Source organism: Astatotilapia calliptera, chromosome 3 (assembly GCF_964374335.1).
Source record: "Astatotilapia calliptera chromosome 3, fAstCal68.1, whole genome shotgun sequence".
Taxonomy (NCBI): Eukaryota; Metazoa; Chordata; class Actinopteri; order Cichliformes; family Cichlidae; genus Astatotilapia; species Astatotilapia calliptera.
Genome location: NC_137424.1, coordinates 35,456,124 through 35,479,066, shown reverse-complemented (window position 1 = coordinate 35,479,066; position 22,943 = coordinate 35,456,124). Strand labels below are relative to the sequence as shown.

The window sequence follows — 22,943 nt, the reverse complement described above, 5'->3', positions numbered from 1 at the left end:
CCATCTAGTGAGGGATCATAGCATTACACCAGATCTGACGAATTCAAGACCTAATTGTTAAGACTTGTGCTCAGGACCATACACTCTGTGGATAGGTCACACGGGGAGGTCACGGTTTGTTTCAGACCACTCCAACTTATATGTAGTTGTTGGTGCACGTGTACATGCTTTTATGCTTTTTAGGGCAGGGTGTGGGAGGGAGTGGGGAGAAAGAAATGCCCTCAAAGCAGTTACAAAGTGACAGATGGGAGTCCGCGTGACGTTGCAAAAAGAAATCCACGGGTGACATGCACACAGCGCTTCGAGCAAAGGTTTCGAGTCTCGCTGCACGCGCGCATCTTCACAGCCTGCGTCCTCGCCATGACAACCGGCCCGCATCACACACGAATCCACCGATGTTTATTTTTAGCCGCGAGCCACTCTCGTTCAGCACACGTCCCATGTTCACGCCGTCAATTATTCATATGTTTTAGGCCTGCAGCGACCACAGAGCGGGACTGCCACAAGTCGGAGCTGCGGGATGCCGAGAACCAGCCAGGGTGCAGAAATGCACCTGAAAACTGCCAGACAGCAGACCAACGAGCAGCCAGCTGCGCAGATAAAGTGAGCTCAGTTGTGTGTGTATGCGTGTGTGTGTGTGTGTGTGCGCGCGCGTGTGTGCGTGAGAGAGAGAGAGAGAGAGAGAGAGAGATATTTTCTTTCGTTGGAAACTCAGCAGTTTTATGCGAAAGCGGAAAGAGCTAGCTTGTTTCTGCGTGTGTTTTTTCAAATTTCACTGAATTTTAATGGAATGTGCTGGCGTGCAGATACACGGACACGAAGCATTTGTAGTTAGTTGTGTGTCACCAAAAGAGGATACACTCTTTTCAGTTAAAAATGCTATGAGGGATTTGGACTGGCGGTGCTAACTCCACCGCTGAAACCCTAAAAAAAAAAAAAAAACCCCAAAAAACCCGTTATTTTGCTTTTTTGAAATTAAAGTTGAGTTAAACTACATTTAAATACAAATCTTTAATTATCTGAACCTTGATATCATTGCTGTGCCATACCGCAGATTTTTGTATCAATTCAATACAAAAGTACATACAGGGCAAGTATTACCTATACCATTACCGATATTTTTTAAAAAGGCACATTATGTTGGATTATGTGATTTATAACATTAAAAGTCATAAATTTGCAAAATCTGAACACATTTTAATGACTACTAAATCACTGATTTTTACTTAAAAGATCATTGTTATTCTTATCATTTCAGTGTTTCATCTATTTAGAAACCGCTTTTGTTTTTTGTTTGTTTTTAAAGACTTGAGGTGTAAATGGGTTTGTCTCTAAATCACTTTTGATTAATTTCTGTTGTTTAAATGTGCTATAGGCTATAAGTAAAATAGATGTAGCAGCCAATACAAAAAGGCTCAGACATTTTTCTTAGTGTATGTTTAAGGTCTATTTTTGCTGCATACTGAACTTAGAGGATAGAAAAGTACTGATCTGTCACATTAGTATTGATCCAATACCAATATCAACACTGGTATCAATACTATCGATATTAAGATTGATCTACCCACCTCTACTTGATGCAGGCTGTGAAAAAAAAAAAAAAAACTCAAAACATTTTGCAGCCCCTCTCCCTTTAAGCCATTTTCTGATTGGCAGCCTCCGTAACCAGAAGGTCTGAACAGCAGGTGGGTGGAGGTGCTGTGCTCACAGCCTGAGTTATGTGCCTGTGATGGCTATATTAGGATTATTTTTGTCACTGACACTACAGAGCCAAGAATAAAGAAAAAAGGGCATGAAAGTGGGCGTTTAGAGCAGCAAGCATCCTAAACTGATGCCTCACAAGGATTATTTTGTGTTACCATTATTTGAAACTAATGCATGAAAGGCAAAAATAGATCCCCTTTAAAGTGATGATGCACTCCATAAACTTTCCAGGAAGCACTCTCTGAAACCCCAAACAAAGACCTCCATGACCACAGAGTACCAGGAGAGGTTCCTTCCTCCCGCCTGTTATGTAGCAATCGTGACAACAGCTACAAAGAAGATCCCTTACCATCCGCTGAAGGGGACAAGTCATGAGGTTACCTCTTTGAGGTATTTTCTTTTCCCTTTATAATGTCATTAGATTTTAGTTAGCTGAGGAAAGAGATATTTCAATTTTGGACAGTGGGATAAACCCGGCTGGCGCTCTGCCCACGTGCATACAGCAACTGATGGATGGTTTCTCAGCTAAATAAGACTGAACTGGCCATGACAACATTTCAGTGCACAAAAAAACAAAGACTACTGTGTAATCTTTGCTCTGAAATCAGCTGATTAATGCTAATAGGAAAACAAGTTGTTGGTGTGGCATCTTTCTCGTTTTCTATCATTCATGAAGTAAAAATGTGTTGGTCTGCTCATCGTATGTCGTGTGTTTCAGATCATTTTACATTCAGCAAAAATGGATAAAAAAGCCACCAAAGGTCCCACAGCCACCAGAGCCAGACTACAGACGATGCAAAGGCCCACTCAGTCCTGCAAACCAGACACCATCCAGGACTGACTACCAGAGCGCCTATCAAAGTAAGCAACTTCAAGAATATTACTGTGAGATATCAAGGAATATGGCAAAATTTGCATCCTGAGTTAAATCCGCTTTGTTTTTTCCACTCAGATGATTTTAAACATTGGGAGGGCAGCAAGCACCAGCCAATCATCCTGAAAGGCGGTTTGACAGTCAAGCATGGATTAGGCAACATGCTTGCACTGGCGAAGGAACCAGAACACATTGCAAACACCACCACCTATAAATCGGATTACATCCCCCACCCAACAAACCCCAGACCATTCAAACTGAAGCACTCTAACCAAAGCAGCAAGGACTTCCCGCTGGAGCCGAGACTGGCCTTCAAGCCAAAGCAGGCTTGGTCTACACACCAAGACCTTGATAAAGGCAGTGATTGTTTTGAGAGGTTCAACAGTTGTTCCCATGAAACCAAGTTTCAGGGCCACACCAAAGATTTCTCTTCACCAGGAGACCACAGCATTCACTGCCAGGTGAAAAACCTGCCAGCCCTTGAGATAAATGACATCCACCGCCATGCAGCGAGTACCGTGACGGACGACTACAGAGTCTGGCATTCGCCGCAAAGCTTCACCACTGTGAGAACCACCATGTCAGTGGGCAAACCTAAATCTCCTGACGACAGCAAAGCCAGCCCAAAGACTTTGAGACAACACCCCAAAATACACAAGGCCTCAGCCTGTAATTCCTCCAGAGGTGCCACACAGAAACCACAGAGTCCTACAGACACTGAAGTGCTTTCTAGCTTCGAATGCTCCACAGAGAACGGAGAATCCAAGATGTACTGGTACAGAAATTTGGGCCGAGGAGGGACTTCGCCTGATGGCGACAGCTGTATAGACCATAGCAACCAAATAATCAGCTGCATGGTTTCTGACAGAAACTAAGGTGGCTGATAAGGTGTGGTCTCGCCACATTATTACCTCAGGTAGTTTCTACTTCTACAGCAATAAAAAAAGAAAAAAAAAAGCCATGAATGGGGAGATTGTGTAACATCAGCTATTTTTATACTTGTAAGCGTCTCAATTTCACTCTTATGTAATCTTGAAAGTGAGAGGCACTTAATGGGAAACAGGTTTAGACAGACAGATGTGGACTTCCAACAGATAATAAGTGTACACTTTTTTAAAATCAGTCACTGTTTCAGTAAGAAGTAATCCAATCTGCTGAAATGACCTCCATGTGTTTCATACAAACCTCAGGAGCACTTTCCAAAACTATATTGTGAATGCACCACAAAATGCTGTAATCATGAAATGACATTTTATTAAAAAATAACACAAGGCAATGTCTTAACTGAGAGAACTTCCAACTCAATTATATTTACATCTATACAGAATCTTTTTCTCTTTTTAAAGTCCATCAATTAAAAGTATGGTGCCAAAATGTCTGTATTCCACATGACATTACCTGCTCCAGTGCCAGAAAAAAACTAAACTAAAACAAACAACAACAAAGCTAAAGGCTATTCCTTTAATCTTCTTTATGAGGGTCTGTTCACTTTCTTCCAGGTACACACCAACATCAGCGGTCCTCTTTAAATGACATCATGTTAAGTTTACAGAGTAGAGCCTCGCTCGGCTGTTAAAAACTCATTTCAGTAGCTGTCAGTCGTCATCGAAGTGGATGTGCTTATTAGCCTCCTTGGCGCGGGCGATGATGATCTTTTCGGCTTTGGATATGAGCTGAAAATGTGACAGGAAATTAAAAATGAGATGAGATAGCAGATAGACAACAGGGAGGCGTATGTATGAATGGGTGCGCTAACGTGATAAAATTACTCCAGGTATTAGTGACTTTTTTTTTTGTCCTGTGAGTATAAAACATGAAGGTGCAGCATTTAGCTGCAACACTGACAAAGAAAGTCAGCTTTGTGTGCGTGTTTAAAGTTGTTTATACACATAATGTAATAAATAATCACAGATGCACTGATGCACACTGCAGCATGTATGCAGATTTGAGTATTTCACATTGTAAGGTAGAGCTCACCTTTTCTGTACCCCGCTTCTTTTCCCTTGGACGATTCAGTTTGACCTGGCGGTCCACGAGGATCTTCTGCCAGTACCTTTGTTCATGGTCACCTTTAAAAATAAAGAAAGAAACAGAGAAATTCATTAAAGGACGCCTTTCACAGTTTTATCAAATCTTTGGTTAAAAAACACAGAAGCCTGATGGCCCGACAGAGCATTTTCTCCATCATCAGTTATGAAATCCATACAAAATACAATTTTTAAAAGGTTTCAGAGAAAATAAGGAAATAAAATTCACACCTGTGAGGATCTCCAGCTTCCAGCTATGCTCTTTCTGCAGCTCTGCTCTGACGTCGCTAACTGCTCTCGCTTCCTCTGGGCTGTGAAAGCGGATGTGTCCCTCAGCGTCTCCTTCCAAGATGTCAACATAGGCCACTGGAGAAATTTTACACAGCGCGTCCTACACACACAGTGTCATTCTTTAGCGGGGTTACGGGAATCATCGTGTAATGTGGATACACAACTGAACTGTGGGGCTGCACCACACCATGTGTTAAAACAAAGAAGGATTACTTTGAACTCTGAATCATGCAAAGCTACAAAAGAAAGTACCTTGATTATTTTCCTCCCTGGTAGCGGCTTGTTGTCTGTAATCTTCACGATGACCCCACTGACAAACTGAGGTCCTTGCTTAGCTGCCTTTTCACTTTTGTTATTCTCATCAACTAGACAAAAGGCAAAAACACAAATCAGTTGAATTTCATAGGTTTTAGTGCTGAATTCCAACATACTGAAAGCTGTAAATGTATATAGTTCTAAGATAAATTAGATATACATTTCAATAAGCTTCACCCAGATTCTGGCAGCTTGTTAATATACACAAACTGGCCACTATATTAGGTACATGTTTCTAGTACTGGTTTGGACCCAATTCTGCCCTCAAAACATCTACTTAAAGTCTCCACGTGTGGTGCATTCAGAGGTGCTCTTCTGCACACCTCAGCTATGATGAGTTACTGTCACCTTCCTACTAGAGATTGTGAGTGTGACTAATCTCTATTATGACTAGTCTTTTAATCTAATGTTTAACATTTATTTGATGTCCAGTCCCGGGAAGCTGTTGTGTCCAAAATGTTATGCACTCATCTGCCACCAGGTGGAGCTGCAGCCCCCAACAATGTTGTGCAAAAATGCAGAATGATATTATCAAGCTAAAGAAATTAGCTTGAGAGATGTTCAGAGGTGAACCACTACTCCTCCACATCCAAAGGAGCCAGTTGAGGTGGGCGCCTCCTGGGTGAGGTATTCTGGGCCTGTCCTACCTGGAGGAGGCCCACAACACACTGGAGAGATTACATCTCTTGTCCCAGTGTTCCCCCAGATCAGCTGAAGGAGGTGGCTGGGCACAGGGAGGTTTGGACTTCTCTGCTTAATAGAGATGTTGTCATCAAATCATTTTGTTATTGCTTTATATTTGAACTTTTATTGAAATGATTGTTATGAATTGCAGAACAATTTGTTATCTTTCAGCTGTTAATTTGGCATATTTTAATAATACTTGAATATATTTTGTAAGTAACACATTTTCATACATTTAAAATCAGGTTTTTTTTCTTTTTCATTATCCTGTTAGAATAGAACACAGTATCCATAATAGAATTCATTGTTGTGATTAAAGGCTTCAAATGCCTTTGTTTGGACACTTTTTTGCTATTATCCATTAGAAGGTCCTAAAATTTCACTTGATATCTGAGTGTTTCTTTGTTTTAAACTAGACTGTTAGTCTCATTTCTTTTTTCCTCGTTTAGTCGACTAAGAAATTAGTCACCAGGAACGTCCCTACTTCCAGCAAACTTGAAGTCTGGCCTCTCTCTCCTGAGTATCCCCGCCGTTCACTGGTTTTTTTTTCCTTTCCTTTTCCTTTCTTTACACCATCCTGTGTAAACCCTCGAAATAGCTGTGTGGGAAACTCCCAGCAGATGAACCGTTTCTTGAAAACTAAGACCCGCCCTATGACACCAACAACCACGCCACATTCAAACTCACTCAAATCACCTTTCTTCCTCATTATCGTGATGCTCAGTTTGAACTTCAGCACGGTCATGTTTGCATGAATGCATGCACTGAGTTACTGCCATGTGATTGGCTGATTGGATAATTGTGTTAATGAGCAGCTGAACAGTGCAATCTGTCCTTGTCAGAGTAAAGCTGTGTGATTTCTGGTGCGATGTTGACGAATGTCGAGTGAAAATTTTCTTTAAATTATTTTAAAACACTTTCCCAAAAATCCAGGCCAAAATCTTTGTCAGTTCAGCATCGTTGTTTCCTGTTTTATCATACACTTCTGTTTTCAACACATGGAAATTTCAGCACTTGCCCACTTACTGCAAATGCCACCCCAGCTAATGCCAAGTTTAATGAGACACGCAACATTGGAAAGTTTATGGGATTCTCATTATCATTGTGGTGCTTTCTCAACTTACCTGTGGATACAGAAAAAGAGATATGTGGGAATTATAAAGGAGGATGGGGGAAACATTTTAAAGTTAGAGGCCTATGAGTGAGGTTTGGAAGAGAACTCACCATTTGCATCCCGAGGGTCACCATCTGTCTCCATCATCTTGTGCTCCTTGTCATTTATTTTAGTCATGCACTTCTTCAGGGCTGACATACTGCTTTTCTGCAAGGTCAGGTACTCCTGCTTTAATCCAAGCCAGTCTTTCCTTGATGTGGAAAAAGAAGGAATAACACGGCCGACAGAGTGGGTTCAGTTTGCTAGTTATAAAACCTTTTACAATTGTATTAACTCGTTAGAACAAGGGATGCAGGTTCGTACTTTGAAAGCACCCGGAGTGGAATCACTTCTTCCCCAATTTTCAGTTTCTCTTTGTGCTTCTTTTTTCTCTTCCTTTTTGCTTTAACTGTTGAGTCGTCTCTGTTTTCTTTGCCCTTCTCAACAGCCTGCTGTGCGTCCCTGTGAGTGGGCGACTCTATGAGGGGAAGGACAGCGTTAACACAACAACCAACTTTGTGGTTTGGGTGTAAAAAGACTTAAATTTGACCTTAAAATGAGGAACAATGAGGAGGTAAAATGACAAACAGCTGTCCCATTTAGATCTTTTTGTAGTTTTCTTTTTTTTGACACTGGTGGCTTAGAGACGACTTACTACTCCGTGCTCCGTCTTTCTCCCTCTCCCCACCTTCACTTTCGCTGGTTTTTCTTATCTTCGATGGTACATCGCTCTCCGATCCCTCCGCCGTATGTGACCGCCGTCTTTTCTTCTCTGACAGTTTGCTTGGTGTCTTGTGAGCGCCGGTGGCCTCTGGGTCAAAATCTTTCTTTTGCTCAGCCGCCTCCGCTTCCATCGCCTGCTCTTTGACTTCCTCTGCGGGCGCCTGTGCCGTGGCACCTTCTTTCCTTTTCTTCTTCTTTCGCTTCTTCTTCTCTTCTTCTTCACCTGCAGCACATGGATGTAAAGAAGCCAGGATAAATACACTTTGCAGCGCTATCCTTTACTTCAATATTGCAACGGCGCCAAATAAAATCACCTATCCGAGATGCTGGATTGTCAGCTGAGAGAGAAATTGGCTTCCTGTGCAACGTCTTGGGGAAAATCCCTGGTTTCCTGGGAGCATCTTCAGGAGGATTGTTCAGCATCTGTTTGAAAGATCAAATTCTTCCATGATCTTTTCTACCAGCCAAAAACAAACACCACGTTAACGTCAACGACATCATAGCTGTGGAAATATTCCCACTGAGTTCTCACCTCTATAGCTTTCTGTGCTTGCTCCTCTTTCTCAAACTCGACAAAGGCAAAACCCTTGGAGTCCCTGGAGGACTTGTATCTGGGGATGCTGACATAAACCACATTTCCACATTTTGTGAACACTCTTTCTATCCAGCTGTGTGTCACATCCTTTGGCAAAAGTTCCTTAGAAAAAGAGAAGAAGAAAGAATCATTAGTTTGGGATCCAAGAAGATTTTAGAGCAGGCGAACAACAGGGAGAAGATGATGCTGTTCTAATACTTGGTCCTGACTGAAACAAAGAGTGGATGCACCAAGCACCTTATCCTCTCTTTTTAAAGACTTTCTTTTGCTTGGCTGAAACTTGTATATACAACCCCGATTCCAAAAATGTTGGGACAGTGTGTGAGAGGAAAAGGATGAAAACCATTATTTGAATGCCTGTGATCTTCAGCCCTCTACCAAAAGTACTGCAGCTGGTCTCCTCAGTATCCAGATGTTCACAGACCGTTAAAAGAAGAGGGGATGCTACCCTCTGGGAAACATGACCCTGTCCTGACTTTTATGAGACCTTTTGCTGTCAATCTGGTTTTATTTACATTTTAAACAACGTCCCAACTCTTTTGGAATCAGGGTTAAAGAAAATGTGAATGACAGGCAGGTGGGGCGTAGTCACAGCCGTGTGCCTAAGGCGACCACATTATCACATTATAGACGTTACATCACATTATTATCATAGAGAAATGTTGCGTTCAGGTGTAATGTATAGAATCGTTTCTGCTCTCTTTAATTGGTGATAATTAAAACAATGGAAAGTATTAAAATTCACGTGAAAAGCAAACATATCAAACAGACACCAGAGGACTTTTTCTTTTTTTTACCACGTAAACCGTGCGACTGTCCACATCATTCGGTAGTTCCCCAATTGGAAGCTGACGCCTTACTTTAGTTCCCTCGAGGTTGAGCTGAAACACACACACACACACACACACACACACACACACACTTAAATGATTCTATATTATGCAAATACTGTAAGTTATAAAGCATTAACAAAATGAAAATTTACTTTACAGTACCTCAACTACAGATGAATTCTTTAGCGCCCTGGCAATGAGCTTTGTGTCAGTTGTCAGCTGCTTCATTCGATTGAAGCTTGCCAACACAGATATATCAACATCTATAAGAAATAATGTGTGGTAACAAGTTTAAGGCTGTTCCCAAGTCAAAAAGAGTCAGTGAAACGTATAAAGTATTGATAGCTTCTTACATCCACGGTCAGATTCCTCCATGAGCTTTTTCAGAAAGCGGTCCTTGCTCAGGTTGACGTCGCCAAACCAGAATTCCACTTGTTTCTTCACCTCACTGAGCAGCTGTTTGACTCGGGACCTCTTCTTCTTTTCCATCTCCTTCTTGTCGCTGGGCTCTGCTGCCGCAGCATTGGTAGCTCCCCTCTCTGAGTTAATCATCTCGGGGGCAGGACTGCAACAAAGACGCTTGTGTTGTTATGAGATTAGAGCCTGTACTAAAAGGCAAGTTCAACATATATCAAACAACAGCCATGCTAAGAGATACCAAGATGAAGGCTATGAGTTGGAAAAGTCCATTCAGGTTTTTCTGATCTACCTTGTGCCTGTTCAGGGCCAATGCTGCTGTGAAAGGTTTAATCCAAAATTTAGACAGGTCTGGCGTCTCACAAGAACAACAGCAGCAAGTTACAAAACGCCATACCATTAAATTTAACTATAGAGATACATAATCAACCATATGATCTTAATAGGTGTGATGTGCGAGTACCAACTAGTTTAAACGAGAGTTTCAATAATCAAAACCACCCTTTTGCCCCCAAACTGACATAAATTATGCTGCTAACTCCAAATCCTGCTTCGTAGTAATATTTATATTAAATTCGTGGGGTTTGTTTGCACGTTTTGCCCACTCTGACCCATTTTCAGATTGCACACTCCATATCGAACACGCCCCTTTTATAATGCCATCATTTTATTGATAAAATTATTGGTAAGAAACGTACATATAAACTGTTAGTTTTGAATTTAGCTCTTTACTAAGTGCACAGGGAATGCCTTGCTGCCAGACTGGTGGTTAGCTAACACTGCCGTCCAAGTTAGTAATTGGAAATTCGCGGGTGGTGACTTTAAAAAAACCCTTCCGTCATGCCAAAATTTTTTAAAGTCCGCCAGATTTTTTCTCAACGTTCAGGAGACCGAAAGATTCACATAACTCACCGTGCTCCAGATGCGAAAACAGTCCAGACTAACACCGAGTTCAGAAAAATAACAAACCAGCAGCTAGCGTGATATCTTCACGCAAACGGCGCTGCTTCGCAAAGTAACGTCGCACGGTAAATTCGTCATAAGAGCGAGCCGCAACTTACACAACTTCCGGTGAATAATTCCACCGTAAAAAAACAACAAACACGAAGGTTGTAACATCCACATTTTATTCTGCAAACTAGTGAATCTAAATGTAAGATAATAAAAAACACAGCACAGTCTACCTAATCACTCATTGTATTTGATAGTAAAATAATAGCATAATAACGATAATAATAATCACTTTATACACATGTTAAAATGTCAATAAATAATTTGTAAAAAGGCTTTTAGAAATAGAATAATATTGATAATGGATGCAATGCTTGTTATGCTATCTGTTCTTCAACATTAACATGTTTATTCTTTTATTTTCACTACCACAAAATTTTCAAATTTCGAAACTTTTTTAGTTTTATTTTGTATTCAGCCCTGTTTATTTCTGTCAAAGTCCGTAAGGTGAAAGTAAGTCGTCTATCACTAAAAACAAGTTTTCAATACATAGTGACTACCATTTTTATACGTACTTTTTCGTCGCCTTTTACAACTTGGCCGGTTAGCTCAGTTGGTTAGAGCGTGGTGCTAATAACGCCAAGGTCGCGGGTTCGATCCCCGTACGGGCCAGTCACTAATATTCTTTTTTTTCCCCACCTATCCATGTGGACCACAAAAACCACTTTTCAACTGTCTGTGAAGGTCCTCAGTCATCCAGGTCATTGTTGTCTAAGGAGCTTGGAAAGAAAAGCGTTTGGACCCCAAGAGGGAAAATCGACCCCCTAATCATCCTCCTTGGCTGATTGTGACCTACACCCGTTTTCACTCCTTGGCTTGTGTGATTAGGTAAGAGATCATTGGGGGTTCAATGATCCTCTTTGGAGGCACACTCCCGTAGGGCTTAAATGTGAGACTCTCCACCATTTGACCTTAGAACTGAAGAAGCTTCTCGGATGAGAGGTGAAACTTCTTCAAGCAACTTAAAGAAGTCCAGACGCTTTTCTTTCCAAGCACCTTAGCCTGCTCTTGCAACTGCTTTAATGGCATAGGGAATATTTTCTTGACATACACACTGAGGCTCATTGGTAATTATGACTCCAGTGCACTCACATAGCTGGCTCATGTCAAAAATCTCAGATCTTGTCAAACTGGTTTCTTGAACATGACAATGAGTCTACTGTACTCAAATGACACCCACAGTCACCAGATCTCAATCCAACAGAGCACTTTTGGCAGAATGGGTACATCATGGATGTACAGCCAACAAATCTGCAGCAACCGTGTGATGCTATCATGTCAACACGGACCAAAAATCTCTGGGGAATATAATGAAGTGTAAACTACCATTTATAATGACCCTATACTTCTGGATGTCATAATTCTCTACTGTGAAAACAGAAGTAAAGAAATTACTTCTGTGATTGATGAAACTGATATGATTTCCCTTTATCCATTTTGAGACTTGTTTGCAGGGGAGGGAGAGGTATATTGCTTTTTAAAAATTATTTTTATGATTATTACAGTTATTATATTATTATTATTACTGTCTTCAAAAAAACAATCACAATGCAAACCAACAATTTATTAACAGCTTGTAACATAAGGGCAGTGTTTTTCATCATAGCTCCAAAAAGCTGTCAAACTTTTTGAGCTTCTTGCACATTTCCTCCTCGGTACAGCTCTCAATTCTGCTCTTGATGAGCTGTGAAAGTTGACTGTAGAAGGTCTTCGTCCACTGAGCTTCGAAGTGGTGGGTCGATATGTTGCACACTTTGTGAAGTACCATCAGCAACTTCTCATTGCTGCTGACCTCACACCTTTTAAAAACCCATTTCTGCCACTCTGCCCACGAAGCATCGTCTGTGAAATTCACAGTGATGCTGGCCTTGGTCTGCATGCACTCTGGCTCTCTGTCAGTCAGGTCATTCCATATCGCCCTATAGGAAGAGGGAAAGGGGATAAGCTCTAGGAAAATACAAATTAGTGAGGTATTGTTTTGAATTATTTGATTCAAAATTCAATACTCACACAACGTTTTTCAGAGGATCTGGGATCAAGTCGCTTAATGACAGCAGACCTCTGTAACTCACTCGGTTGCCTTCCATCCTGTTCCATCACAGGGGGAACAATAAAGGTTTTTCATATTTACATAAAAAAGCCTTTAAATATAAGCGTAGTTTATTACAACATAGGTGTAATCTATGACCTTTTAAAAACTCTTAAATCAAACCGTCACAGTCATCCTCGACACTGGAAAACTCCCATTTCCTCAAACATCAGCATCATGTGCCAGGATAATAAAACAACTCAAAAAGTTTCTTACCACAACTCCTGAAGCTTTTTTTTAACCCCTATTGCACAAGCAAGGACCAGAAGCTCGTCATCACTAATGTTTGTCCACCCAAGTCTAAGAGGAACAGAAAGGGTGACATCATCTGGATGATTCTTTGTCATACATTGTTCCAAAAATGTGGTAAAACTAACTAACACCTTACCCGAGGTACACAATATTCTCCGATTCCTTCAACACATCAGCAATGACCTGTACTGCTTCCATATCCAGGTTGTTTTCTCCAAGCCTTAAACATGAGATGGAGCAGTAAATACATATTGTGCAAGCACTTTCCATATGTGGCGCTCCATAAGCAATTGATAAGGTTGCAACCACATGGAAGGGTCTATCAAAGCTTGGAAACAGAATTTTACCTGAAACTCACCAAAGACTCTCACATCTACCCAAAAGATGTTGAATATCTCTTAGTGTATCACAGCTTATTCCAGTCCCAGTAAGATCCAGCTCTGATATTTTACCCTCGGTGAGGTTTAGGAAATACTTGATAGCATTGTAGTCCATTTGAGATAGCGTTTCATCGCTAACATTAACTCTTAGCATCTTTGGTTGCACATCAAGTGCTAACGAGGGGTCCTGTTGCTCAAACAAGCAATGCAAATGGTTTAGGACGTGGGCTCCACTTTCACAGAGAGCTCTCAGTTCTCTGATGATTTTCTCACGATATGCGTTCGCTTTTTCTTTGTGGCAGCAAATCCCCACCTGCCTAGATAGAAGACTGGCATTGCGCTCAGAGAGGATTCCAGAGAGGAAGCGGCTGAAAAGGTCCAAGTGTCCACTGTTGGATACATCTCTGGGACATGATGTGCGCTCAAGTGCGTCAGGCAAAGGGTGATCCGTCACCGCACAGTAAACTGCAGCAAAGAACTCTTGAATAGTAAGATGAGCAAATGAATAGACCTCTTCAGTGAACCCAGGTTCTTCTGCAATTGTCTTGTCGAGGAAAGCACTAACGAGGCTGGACCCTTCTAACGCTGCCACCTCTCGGTCGCTGCTATAAAATAATGTTTGATGCTCCAGTAGGTTTTTGAAGGCAAGTCGACCCAGCTTTAAAACAGTATCAGACAGCTGCTGGATGGCCCCCGCTCTTTGGTCTTGAAGACATGTTTCAGCTCTCGCTTGGGTGTGAGATCGAAGCAAAGCCACCAAGTACTGCACGTAAATATCCGTCATGGTCTTTGGGCTTCCCCCACAAAGATCTTTGCTCTCTTTGAGGATGCAGCAGACAATGTAGCAAAATGCAGGTATGTAGCACAGTGTCAGCATTAGTTCATTTGCAGATACCACTGAGAACATGCGGTCAGCAAGGGTCCTGTCCTGGAAGTAACGAAAAAAGAAGTCTTGAACTTCGGCCAAGGAGAACCCTGCAATGAGCACAAAGCGGTCAATGCAGCCCACAGGGATGTAGCTGATAGCTGCAGGCCGACTTGTGAGCAACACAGAAGCATTTGGTAGTAGTTCACCCTGCATCAAGCTTCCAATAACCTCCATAACCTCTGCATCTTCATCTGGTTCAGTTACAAAAGAGTCTACGTCGCAGCTCCTGTAGTGTCTGAACTCATCAAAGCCATCCAGGATGATCAGCAGTTTGTTGTCATTTGCCAAGATGTTATCCAGTTCTTTAGCAAGGTGCCTGTTTTTGCGCAAGATCAACTCTCGTAAACTTGTGGGCTCGTCAATCAGATTCAAGTCTCTGAAGGTCATGTGTATGATGAAGTCAAAGGCAAGGTGGTCCTTGTTTCCCCCAAAATCAAACAACATCTTTTGCACCAGGATAGTTTTTCCGATTCCAGCCACCCCCGATACCAGAACCTTCCTGACTGGACGAACTGCCTTTGCACATGAGAACAGTTCAGCTGGTGTGATTTTCTCATGCACTGCTGACTTCTGTTGCAGACACAGTCGCTTCTGTCCAAAGGTCAGCACCTCATGCCTTTTATTTTCTAATCCCTGGTGTCCGTCAACTAAGAGAAGATTGACATAATGTTCGGAAAACTGAATTTTCTCTCCGTGCCGGGTGTTGTAGAAAAGCATGCTCTCACTCCTGCGCCTCAGGACTTCTTTGTGTTTTTGTTTCGCTTTGCTGTACTCTGTAGAAGAAAAGAAGCTCAGTATAATTTTCCACTTCCACTCATATGTACTTGTATAGCTGGAAAAAATATATACAGGTATATAGGATGAGGACAGGATACATTTCAGTACAGTGCTTGACTAGACTGTACTTGCGGTATAAATTACCATTCTGTTTCCCCCTTTCAGACACACCCCTGCCAACTAAAGTTAAGAGAAAACCTTATCTTGAACTGATCAACGGTAGTGTAGCTTGTGTAGTTAGTGTGCAGTGTTGTTGATAGTTTTGTGTTGTGTGTCAGAACAATGAGGCGACTGCTGTCTCCAGGTTAGAAACAGGAGTGATACACCTGCTGCTGTCAGACCTGCAGGTATCAGGCTGTGATGTTCTCCTTTATAATGGACAGAAATTATTTCTTTGGAGTGGCACAAATAATTTGTGAGGCATCTTCTTGAATGCAGAACAGCTGATTGTTCTGTAAATAGTTTGAAAGGGTTATTTAAAAACTCAAGGTAAAAGGTAAATGGATGCAAATGAATTTGTTGTTTGCAAAACTTGTGCATAGGATTTATATTTGTATTTAAAGTTATGAAATATGATTCATTAAACATGTTTGTTTTTGTTACAGTAAAAAAATATAACTTTTTCTACTCTGATTTTGTTTTTTGATGATTTTAGATCAATTGTGTTAATACAGTATGTCAAAATGAAAACATAACTGTAAATTCAGACACGTGAGGTTGTGCTGAAAAGAATGATACCAAACAAGGCAAATAAACAGTTTTTAAAGGTGAAATGTGGAGGGAAAATCACAAGTAGTTAAAAATGGCCAATTATACCCTGGATCCCCAGGGGGTTAAACTTTTTTTTTTTTAAAGTAACGCAATAGTTACTTTTCAAGTAATTAATTACTTTTAGAATCTTGTAACTCAGTTACTAACTCAGTTATTTTTTTGAAGTAGTAACTAGTAACTATAATTAATTACTTTTTCAAAGTAACTTGCCCAACACTGCTGATCAATGACATTCCTGTGGCTAAAATTGAAAATGCATACCTCTGGACTGAGGTGGATCCGCTTCTTTGCAGTACTGATAGTGACTTTTAACATTAAGAAAAATCCTGGCCGCTTCCTCGCCTTTGCACTCCAGGATATCCAGCACCTTTCTCACTCTCATCCGGGGACCCAGCTGACATAACACTTCCTCGCGATCATCTCGAGTGAACACTTCCCGGCACACTAGGAATTCTACCAGAGAGTCGACCTGTCCTTCTAGTTCATCCACAAGAGAAACTCGCAGCACCCTCACTGCTGTCAAACAGGAATGATGAAAACCCTTTTCCACCATAATTTAATGTAAAACAGTCCTGAGAATGAATCAAAAAATGACGTGGTTATATAGTCAGATCATGGCAAGAATTTCCTCCTTTTGACGCCAACAGGGATCTTGTGAACTGCTGTTCCTCTCCTCAAGTTGAGAAACAGAGAGAGACAAGTTTATATCAGATATAAAAAGGGAAGTGTCACGGTTGTTAAAGAGTGGACTCAGGCGCGGAGCTCAGAAATAATGACAGTGCATTTATTCACAGTGTAGCAAGGTGACAACAGTTCAAATGTGCAACAATGGTGATAGTGCGTGGTAGTGCCCGTCTCTCCTCCAAGTGCTTCCTTTGTGTCCGTAAATCCTCCGTCAATCCCTGGGTGAACACACACACGACAGCAAAATGAGTACGAAGATCAGACAGTACTTCAATAACATTAGCGACTCGAAAACACTACCAGGCTTAGTGCAATACTCCAGCGCTGTCTGTCGCTCAGCCACACCATTAAGTAGCCCTGCTGAAGATGTTTTTTTGTTTGTTTGTTTTTCTGCTGAAGATGGTAGTTGATTGGCAGCAGCTGGTGGATTGACTGCAGGTGCGGCAGCTCCGGGCGACAGCACTTCTGGGTCGGAGGTAGCCTGTTGCTTGGTTACCCCCTAACACATCACAGCGGAGCCGGAGGGGAAGACAGGGCGATAGGAGAGACACATACACACGCACACAAATATACACACTGGCAGGTCGACCGGTTAGGGCGCCTTCAGATCCTGACAGGAAGTGTCCCTTTTCATGATGACAGCACTACTATATGTTGAAATTCCTGCTCTTGTTATTTGTAATAGAGACATCAATGTCGATTTGTTAATGTTGATCTCTGACTCCATAATATGGACTTTCCCATGAAAAAAAAAATATATATATATAGAAGAAAGAAGAGCAATCACAACAACCAGATTATAAAAAGGAATGTATTTGGTTTTATTTAACGATAGGGAGCAACACATCAAGTCACCAGCAGGGGGTCCCCATCGCATGCACATCAACTACCATCAGCCGCAAGGAGAGACCCACCCCTGTAATATTTACAGAAACTTTGCTCAGGGACACACATGGAAATAAATAGTTTAAATGACAAATATCTACATAACTTAAGAAAATGACATGTGATACAATATTTTCCTCTTGTGATATCACATAACCACACCTCAGCGTAGGGCCAAGTAGTCTTCAGCTAAAGCTGGGTTGCACCTGATGACAGTGAAGCTCTGTGGAACCCAGGACGCAGAGACCAAGTCCATTACTAATGTGTCCACACGACACATTAGTAATGATCACTGCAAAGCTTCCCATCATACATTCACAGACATGTAAATATGACACTGTGACACATGGCGGACTGGATGAACTTTATCAGATCTGCGTGTGAGCGTGTGTAACTTCACAGAGTGGTTAAAGGGACACGTTTGGCAAATATCTTTTCAAGAAATATCACAAAACAAAAATACTGAAACAATGCAACTTTACAAACTACGTAAAAAGAAAGAAAGAAATTAACTCTGCAAGCCATGTTTTTAACAAAGACTTGGATGAGTTCTGAGTGCAAAATCCTTTTTTTCCCAAAACATTATTTGCTTCAGTCGTACACCTCCTATAGTGCAACCCATGCAAAAAAAATAAAATAAAATTGAGTCTTACCCTCTAAAAACTGCAATCGGACTCCCTTGCTGCTTTGAAAGACCAGTTATTATGGTCAACATGTGCTAAATCTATTCATGCCCAAAATGTTGGCTTTAATTTGATTAAATGTAAACTTTCCGTGTAATTTTGTAACATAAGTACATGTAAAATGATAAACTTAATGTAATCTGGTCAAATTCAAGTTACTTGATATATGGTATACATTCAGTTTACACCGACCACATTTCCCTTACTGATTAATTATTTGAATAAATAAACCTTTGATTTTATGCATTTTTGTTGCATTTTGCTTAAAATTAATATTTTATGTTTATGAAAACTTTTTTCCAAGTGTGGCTGGTACTAAATGTGTCCCAGTTATTTAATACTAGGCTTTATTTTGTCATCGTTCTCACTTAAGCAGCATCAAGCTGGTTTTCAGTTTTCCACCCCTTTTTAACCCATTGCTACGTTCATAAAAGCTCACTTAGCATCAAAATCCTAGCAGTAAAGACAAACACAGAGCTATCCAGTGGTTATCACAAGCTTGGCGTTTACCCAGAATTCCTTGGTATGAAGTCAGTCATCTATTTAGGCCGATTATTAACATCGCATTACTTCGTAAATTTGAATGCAATCATATAAACTTAATTTGGCGTGGAGTGATTGTGTTTCAGAGGAACATGATAGTGATCTTCCGTTTGCTCAGGAACCTGAAACTGAAGATTACGTTGCTCAGATTTTGTTAATGTGGACATGACCGTAATCACGGCTTTTAAGGCTTTAGTTCCCCTTTATGAAACCGCAGAGTTCCTACTGCTCACACTGGAAATATATCTACTGTTTGGGACACAAAAGCTGTTTGTACGAACTTCAGATTTAAATTAAAAATAAAGAAGTAAAACCAAAGCCTTCATTAACAGACGTGGTTTCCTCTCGTAGCAATAATTTTGAATTCAAACCCACGTATGGTATCTTAAAAGTCGATTTTAGTCACTTTTGGGTATGACAAACAAACATTCCTCCGCACTCGGGAATCCAGGAGCGATCGTTGAAGACATTGGAGGGTGTTGGGATAGGCATAGAGGTTCCTTGACTTCCGTGACACCTTCCCTGACCTTTCCAGATTTTTCACCAACGTTCTCACTTCTCCGTTTCAGGTGTTTCGGCAGGAGAAACAGCAGCGGCTCTTAAACTGGGGCAGCAGGCAAAGCTCCAGCTGCCGCACCTTCTCACAGTACCTCGTGCTGTCCCGGCACTCTCCTGCTGGAATATACAGAGGATATGTTTTACTATGCACAGTCGCGGCTGTGGGCTGTAGTGCTTAGCTATGGATATATTGTTGGAAATTTCAGGTCCAGTGCTCTAATTCGTAAACATTTGGCAATCTTTCTCTCACTGTGGTCTGTGGCTTTTTCTAATTAACCGGCACATTGTTTCTGGAAATACCTGACACAGCAGAGGCTTTTGTTGGTTTTTTAAGGCAATTTTTCAGCACTTTAAGCACCGCGGGCAAAGTTTCCTTCACCAGTTTTGTAATGGGGTGCCAACAGACAAGTTAGAGACAGATACTGCCAAGTCTCATCATATGAAACCACAGCTATGTTTATTATGCGCTGGGCTCAAGTGCAAACACAACTAGATTGTCTTTTCATCTTTTGTTTTGTTTTTTAGTTGAAATGAAGGTAGAGTGTGAGCAACTGCATTTAACTAAAACCACTGCAACAATTTTGTGTTGCTAGAAAACAAAGTTTGACCCATCAGGCGTTATTGGTGTGATTCTTTAATAAGGCAAAGATGTCAATGTGATCAAAAACATGCAATAAGAGGATTCAGTGACTGCCTATGAAGGCACTGTATGGTGTTCTGCTTTTGCAAGCAGGCTCACGGAGCATTTCAGTTGCACTTCTCATTGTAAAATCTATTCTGAACTTCCTAAATTTCTGCCTTCTAGAATTTCTTCCCCTCAAAAGAAGAAAATCATAAAGTTGCAATTAAAAAAAATAACCCAAACATTTTTAAGCAATAGAAACTAAAATAAAATTCGCAAAAACCCACAATATGTTGTACATTTATTTATGACTCACACTTGACATTACTGTAACTTTTTCTCACCTCTGCCGCAGGATAAAATGTTACATCGCTGCCAGCTGGCAGGCCGAGGCCTCCACGTGCAGTGACGGTCTCGGAAGGCCTTGCTGGTCCGAAGGTGGACGCAGGTCACCTGGCGTGATTGGAAACCGTGCCGTCCGCACGTGGCGGTGCACTGTGTCCAAGGCCCCACGAGCCACTGAAGTGCACAAGCCTCAGCGGTGCAATTCCTCAAAGAGCTTGGCCTAAAATATGAACATACCTGAAATAGTATTCTGCTGAATAGCCTTTTTTTTTCCTTTGTAATATGAACCATAACTGGATTTTTAAAATGTCTATCGATAGCACATATCACCAACAGTATTAAACATTCTTAATCTTATTCCCATCTTTACCTGTGGAGCCCAGTGCACATCCTGTGGGGGACTCTGGTACCATTGGGGTCTTGGCAGTAGACATGGCGGTGCTGTGTGGCCAAACTGGGACCCACACACCTGCCATGACACTGGAAGAGGAGAATTCATCAGATTTCCTAGCTATCATTACAAAAATATTTTCTTGCTAGGGGAAGGTTTTGAGTCTAAACTGTGTTTTTATGATAAAACCTTGTGAAAACAAGCTTGTGCACAATAATATCTTGGCTCACCGGCCCCCAGGAGGTTGTGGCCCATCTTGCACAGGGAAGGAGGTTGCACGGCCTTGCATCAGAGGGTTTCCTTCCTGCTCCAAGGCAATTTGGACTCTCTACCTCTTCTGACCTGCCCTCGGGACCCTTCATGCAGCGCACAATTCTAGTCTGGGCTCCACCACCGCAAGTGGCTGAGCATGGGGACCAAGCATCAACTCGCCACCTAATAAAACAAGAGGAAAAGTCAAGTAGATATTAGATGTTTCAGGCCAAAAAATCTTTTCAGATACTCAACAAATGCAGTGAGTAAACGGAGGATTTCTGTTCTTACTGTAAATATTAAACTCAGTGTTTATCATCACTAATAGCACACACGTGTAGAGCAGCAGCATACCTGAAGAGGCAGGCTTGTCCTTGGCACAGCTCGGCCGACCGACTGCCATTCCTCCTCTCAGAACAAGCCGGTCCATTTGCTCCCACACTGTTGCCTTGGACACAGATTCTTCCTTTGCCACCAGAAAATAACATAAAATATAAAATAAAATGAGAATGGTGTGTTCACCAACCTCATCAGTTGATGCACCAGGATTTAAAGAAAAACATTACCACACAGCTTCATGACAAAACAGTCTTCCTAAAATATTTGAAAGTCATTCCATGTATTTTGGATTGCATTTCCTTTTCTTCAAATACTCTGACCTTAAAATGCCCAAGAGTATAGTCATTACATTGCTTTTAACCGACTCTGAATTCAAATATAACAAAATACAGTCAGGGCATTTTTCAGCCCTTTAAAGACTCCTTATCCTTTCTATTTAGATTAGCTGAATATGGTATGTTAAGTTAATCTTCTTTGAAACATTGCCTGGAACCTCTAATTGTTGCCGTATGGAGAGGAAGCGTACTATAGGATCAGGAAACGCACAGTGGCGGCGCTTTGATGAGAATGTGGCTGATCATGCCGAAGAGATGAAGGACAGCGTAGCTCAGAGGTGACCGGAGCTCTGTGTGATGCCCCGGACATTCCTCTGTCAATGACTCAGCCACATGAGCCACTGGGATAAGTAAGAGCTTACTGAATATCTGTGTCTGCGGTTACTCTTGAGTTTGTGTGTTTCTACGCTGGATGGACGCATGCTTTCCCAGAACCTCGAAGCCTAAACCACAAAGAACAACACAAATTACTATAAACTGGACTATTCAAAGAAGCATTAGGACAAACTCAACTCGACATTGGGTCCATAAAAACTTGATCAATTTTAAGTATTTCTAACATACTTTTCTCAAAAGTCTTAGTGATGTTTTTAGTATCTATATACTGCAAAATATCTCTGAAACCTCATTGCAGTTAGCAGCTAAAAGTCTGGCTCCACCTACATTACACAAAGATTTACATGTGGCATTTTTTATCTAGCTTTTAGCAAGAAAACACAAAGGGTAATTCTGCAAAATGTTTAACCTCAACCAACTTTCTTTACTAACAACTTCCTATTTCTAATTCTTGGAGTGTAATAGAGTAACAGCATGATTCACATTTCAAAACAGGCTTTGCTTATCTTGTCCATCGCTGCAGCCCCTCAGTTTGTTCTCTGTTTGTTTTCCTGCTCAGACCTTTTAGCACCAATCTGGCAACCATGGGTCGCTATGAAATCAACTACTGAAGGCTGATTCACACAGAACCCAGAGAGTGGTCCACATAGTGTTTGCTGGAGGTTGCTGGCAGTCACGCAGGGGCGTAATTTCCAGGGGAGGTAGGGGGGTTATGACCCCCCCCAATAATCAGACGCAACCAATATAACCCCCCCTAATAAAATTATGAATTATCTTGCATAAATAGGCTGTTGATTTTCTTTACTCATTTCAAGTATTACCAGCAAAATAGTTGCATGTTTAATCATCTGGGAATTTACCCAGATTTATTTAGACAGAGATTTTGACACCCCCCCCCCCCCCCCCCCCCCCCCAATGTTCAGCACAAAGTTACGCCGATGCAGTCACTAGCAGGAAATTGGTCGCAAAATGGTATACGGAGCTGCGATTGCTTAGGTTGCAAAGAGGTTGCCACAGTCGCCCATATTTTGCATGGAAGATGCGGACCTGTTTGCAAGCACTAGCAAGCTACTCTCCAAGCAGTAGTCAATGTGTGAAAAGAACAATATAGACTGGAAATGGAGACCGTTCACCTTGAAAGCAAAA

At 41.4% G+C, this 22,943-nt stretch overlaps 4 protein-coding genes and 1 non-coding gene across 7 annotated transcripts in view; 2 read left to right on the top strand and 3 right to left on the bottom strand.

Annotated features, from left to right (window-relative positions):
• Positions 1 to 368: 368 nt before the first annotated feature.
• On the top strand, positions 369 to 3,850 carry LOC113018615 (uncharacterized). Of its 2 annotated transcripts, XM_026161794.2 has the most exons (4): positions 369 to 603; positions 1,936 to 2,094; positions 2,423 to 2,565; positions 2,657 to 3,850. In XM_026161794.2, exons 1-4 carry the CDS (start codon positions 521 to 523, stop codon positions 3,451 to 3,453), a joined length of 1,182 nt encoding a protein of 393 aa, XP_026017579.2. In that variant the 5' UTR covers positions 369 to 520; the 3' UTR covers positions 3,454 to 3,850. The 2 variants fall into 2 exon arrangements, with proteins under 2 accessions (XP_026017579.2, XP_026017580.2); XM_026161795.2 differs by lacking the exon at positions 1,936 to 2,094.
• On the bottom strand, positions 3,813 to 10,670 carry larp7 (La ribonucleoprotein 7, transcriptional regulator). 2 transcript variants are annotated; one of them, XM_026161776.2, is made up of 13 exons: positions 10,529 to 10,670; positions 9,553 to 9,764; positions 9,362 to 9,462; positions 9,164 to 9,247; positions 8,304 to 8,468; positions 8,086 to 8,194; positions 7,704 to 7,994; positions 7,373 to 7,526; positions 7,120 to 7,259; positions 5,149 to 5,261; positions 4,837 to 4,996; positions 4,556 to 4,647; positions 3,813 to 4,251 (listed from the first exon to the last, which is right to left on the bottom strand). In XM_026161776.2, exons 2-13 carry the CDS (start codon positions 9,749 to 9,751, stop codon positions 4,174 to 4,176), a joined length of 1,686 nt encoding a protein of 561 aa, XP_026017561.1. In that variant the 5' UTR covers positions 9,752 to 9,764; positions 10,529 to 10,670; the 3' UTR covers positions 3,813 to 4,173. The 2 variants fall into 2 exon arrangements, with proteins under 2 accessions (XP_026017561.1, XP_026017562.1); XM_026161777.2 differs by having other exon boundaries at positions 7,737 to 7,994.
• A 495-nt stretch (positions 10,671 to 11,165) lies between these two features.
• Positions 11,166 to 11,239, top strand: trnai-aau (transfer RNA isoleucine (anticodon AAU)). The gene has a single exon. It is a non-coding gene; the product is annotated as a tRNA-Ile (tRNA).
• Positions 11,240 to 12,176: 937 nt separating this feature from the next.
• On the bottom strand, positions 12,177 to 16,449 carry LOC113018605 (NACHT, LRR and PYD domains-containing protein 3-like). Its single transcript, XM_080299936.1, has 6 exons — positions 16,086 to 16,449; positions 13,327 to 15,049; positions 13,105 to 13,188; positions 12,933 to 13,016; positions 12,638 to 12,715; positions 12,177 to 12,546 (listed from the first exon to the last, which is right to left on the bottom strand). The coding sequence occupies exons 1-6, from the start codon at positions 16,375 to 16,377 to the stop codon at positions 12,228 to 12,230; spliced, it is 2,580 nt and encodes an 859-aa protein (XP_080156062.1). The 5' UTR covers positions 16,378 to 16,449; the 3' UTR covers positions 12,177 to 12,227.
• Positions 16,450 to 17,305: 856 nt separating this feature from the next.
• Positions 17,306 to 22,943, bottom strand: part of LOC113018600 (ADAMTS-like protein 1) — a 100,765-nt gene continuing 95,127 nt past the window's right edge. The window contains exons 22-26 of the mRNA XM_080299935.1: positions 21,142 to 21,265; positions 20,766 to 20,970; positions 20,515 to 20,624; positions 20,144 to 20,364; positions 17,306 to 19,294 (exon numbers count right to left, since the gene is read on the bottom strand). Of these exons, the coding sequence (XP_080156061.1) occupies positions 19,185 to 19,294; positions 20,144 to 20,364; positions 20,515 to 20,624; positions 20,766 to 20,970; positions 21,142 to 21,265 (770 nt within the window). The 3' untranslated portion in view covers positions 17,306 to 19,184. The remainder of the gene's footprint in view (positions 19,295 to 20,143; positions 20,365 to 20,514; positions 20,625 to 20,765; positions 20,971 to 21,141; positions 21,266 to 22,943) is intronic.

Excerpts from the sequence above, each read along its gene's own strand:
- LOC113018615 (XM_026161794.2), top strand. The coding sequence starts at position 521 with ATGCCGAGAACCAGCCAGGGTGCAGAAATGCACCTGAAAACTGCCAGA. Across the intron at positions 2,095-2,422 it reads CATGAGGTTACCTCTTTGAG|ATCATTTTACATTCAGCAAA; the intron begins GTATTTTCTTTT and ends CGTGTGTTTCAG. Across the intron at positions 2,566-2,656 it reads CTACCAGAGCGCCTATCAAA|ATGATTTTAAACATTGGGAG; the intron begins GTAAGCAACTTC and ends TTTTCCACTCAG.
- larp7 (XM_026161776.2), bottom strand. The coding sequence starts at position 9,751 with ATGATTAACTCAGAGAGGGGAGCTACCAATGCTGCGGCAGCAGAGCCC. Across the intron at positions 5,262-7,119 it reads TGACCCTCGGGATGCAAATG|TTGATGAGAATAACAAAAGT; the intron begins GTGAGTTCTCTT and ends CCTTTTGTCTAG. Across the intron at positions 4,648-4,836 it reads GAAGCTGGAGATCCTCACAG|GTGACCATGAACAAAGGTAC; the intron begins GTGTGAATTTTA and ends TTATTTTTAAAG.
- LOC113018605 (XM_080299936.1), bottom strand. The coding sequence starts at position 16,377 with ATGGTGGAAAAGGGTTTTCATCATTCCTGTTTGACAGCAGTGAGGGTG. Across the intron at positions 13,017-13,104 it reads GAGAATATTGTGTACCTCGG|ACTTGGGTGGACAAACATTA; the intron begins GTAAGGTGTTAG and ends TGTTCCTCTTAG. Across the intron at positions 12,547-12,637 it reads GATCCTCTGAAAAACGTTGT|GGCGATATGGAATGACCTGA; the intron begins GTGAGTATTGAA and ends CTCTTCCTATAG.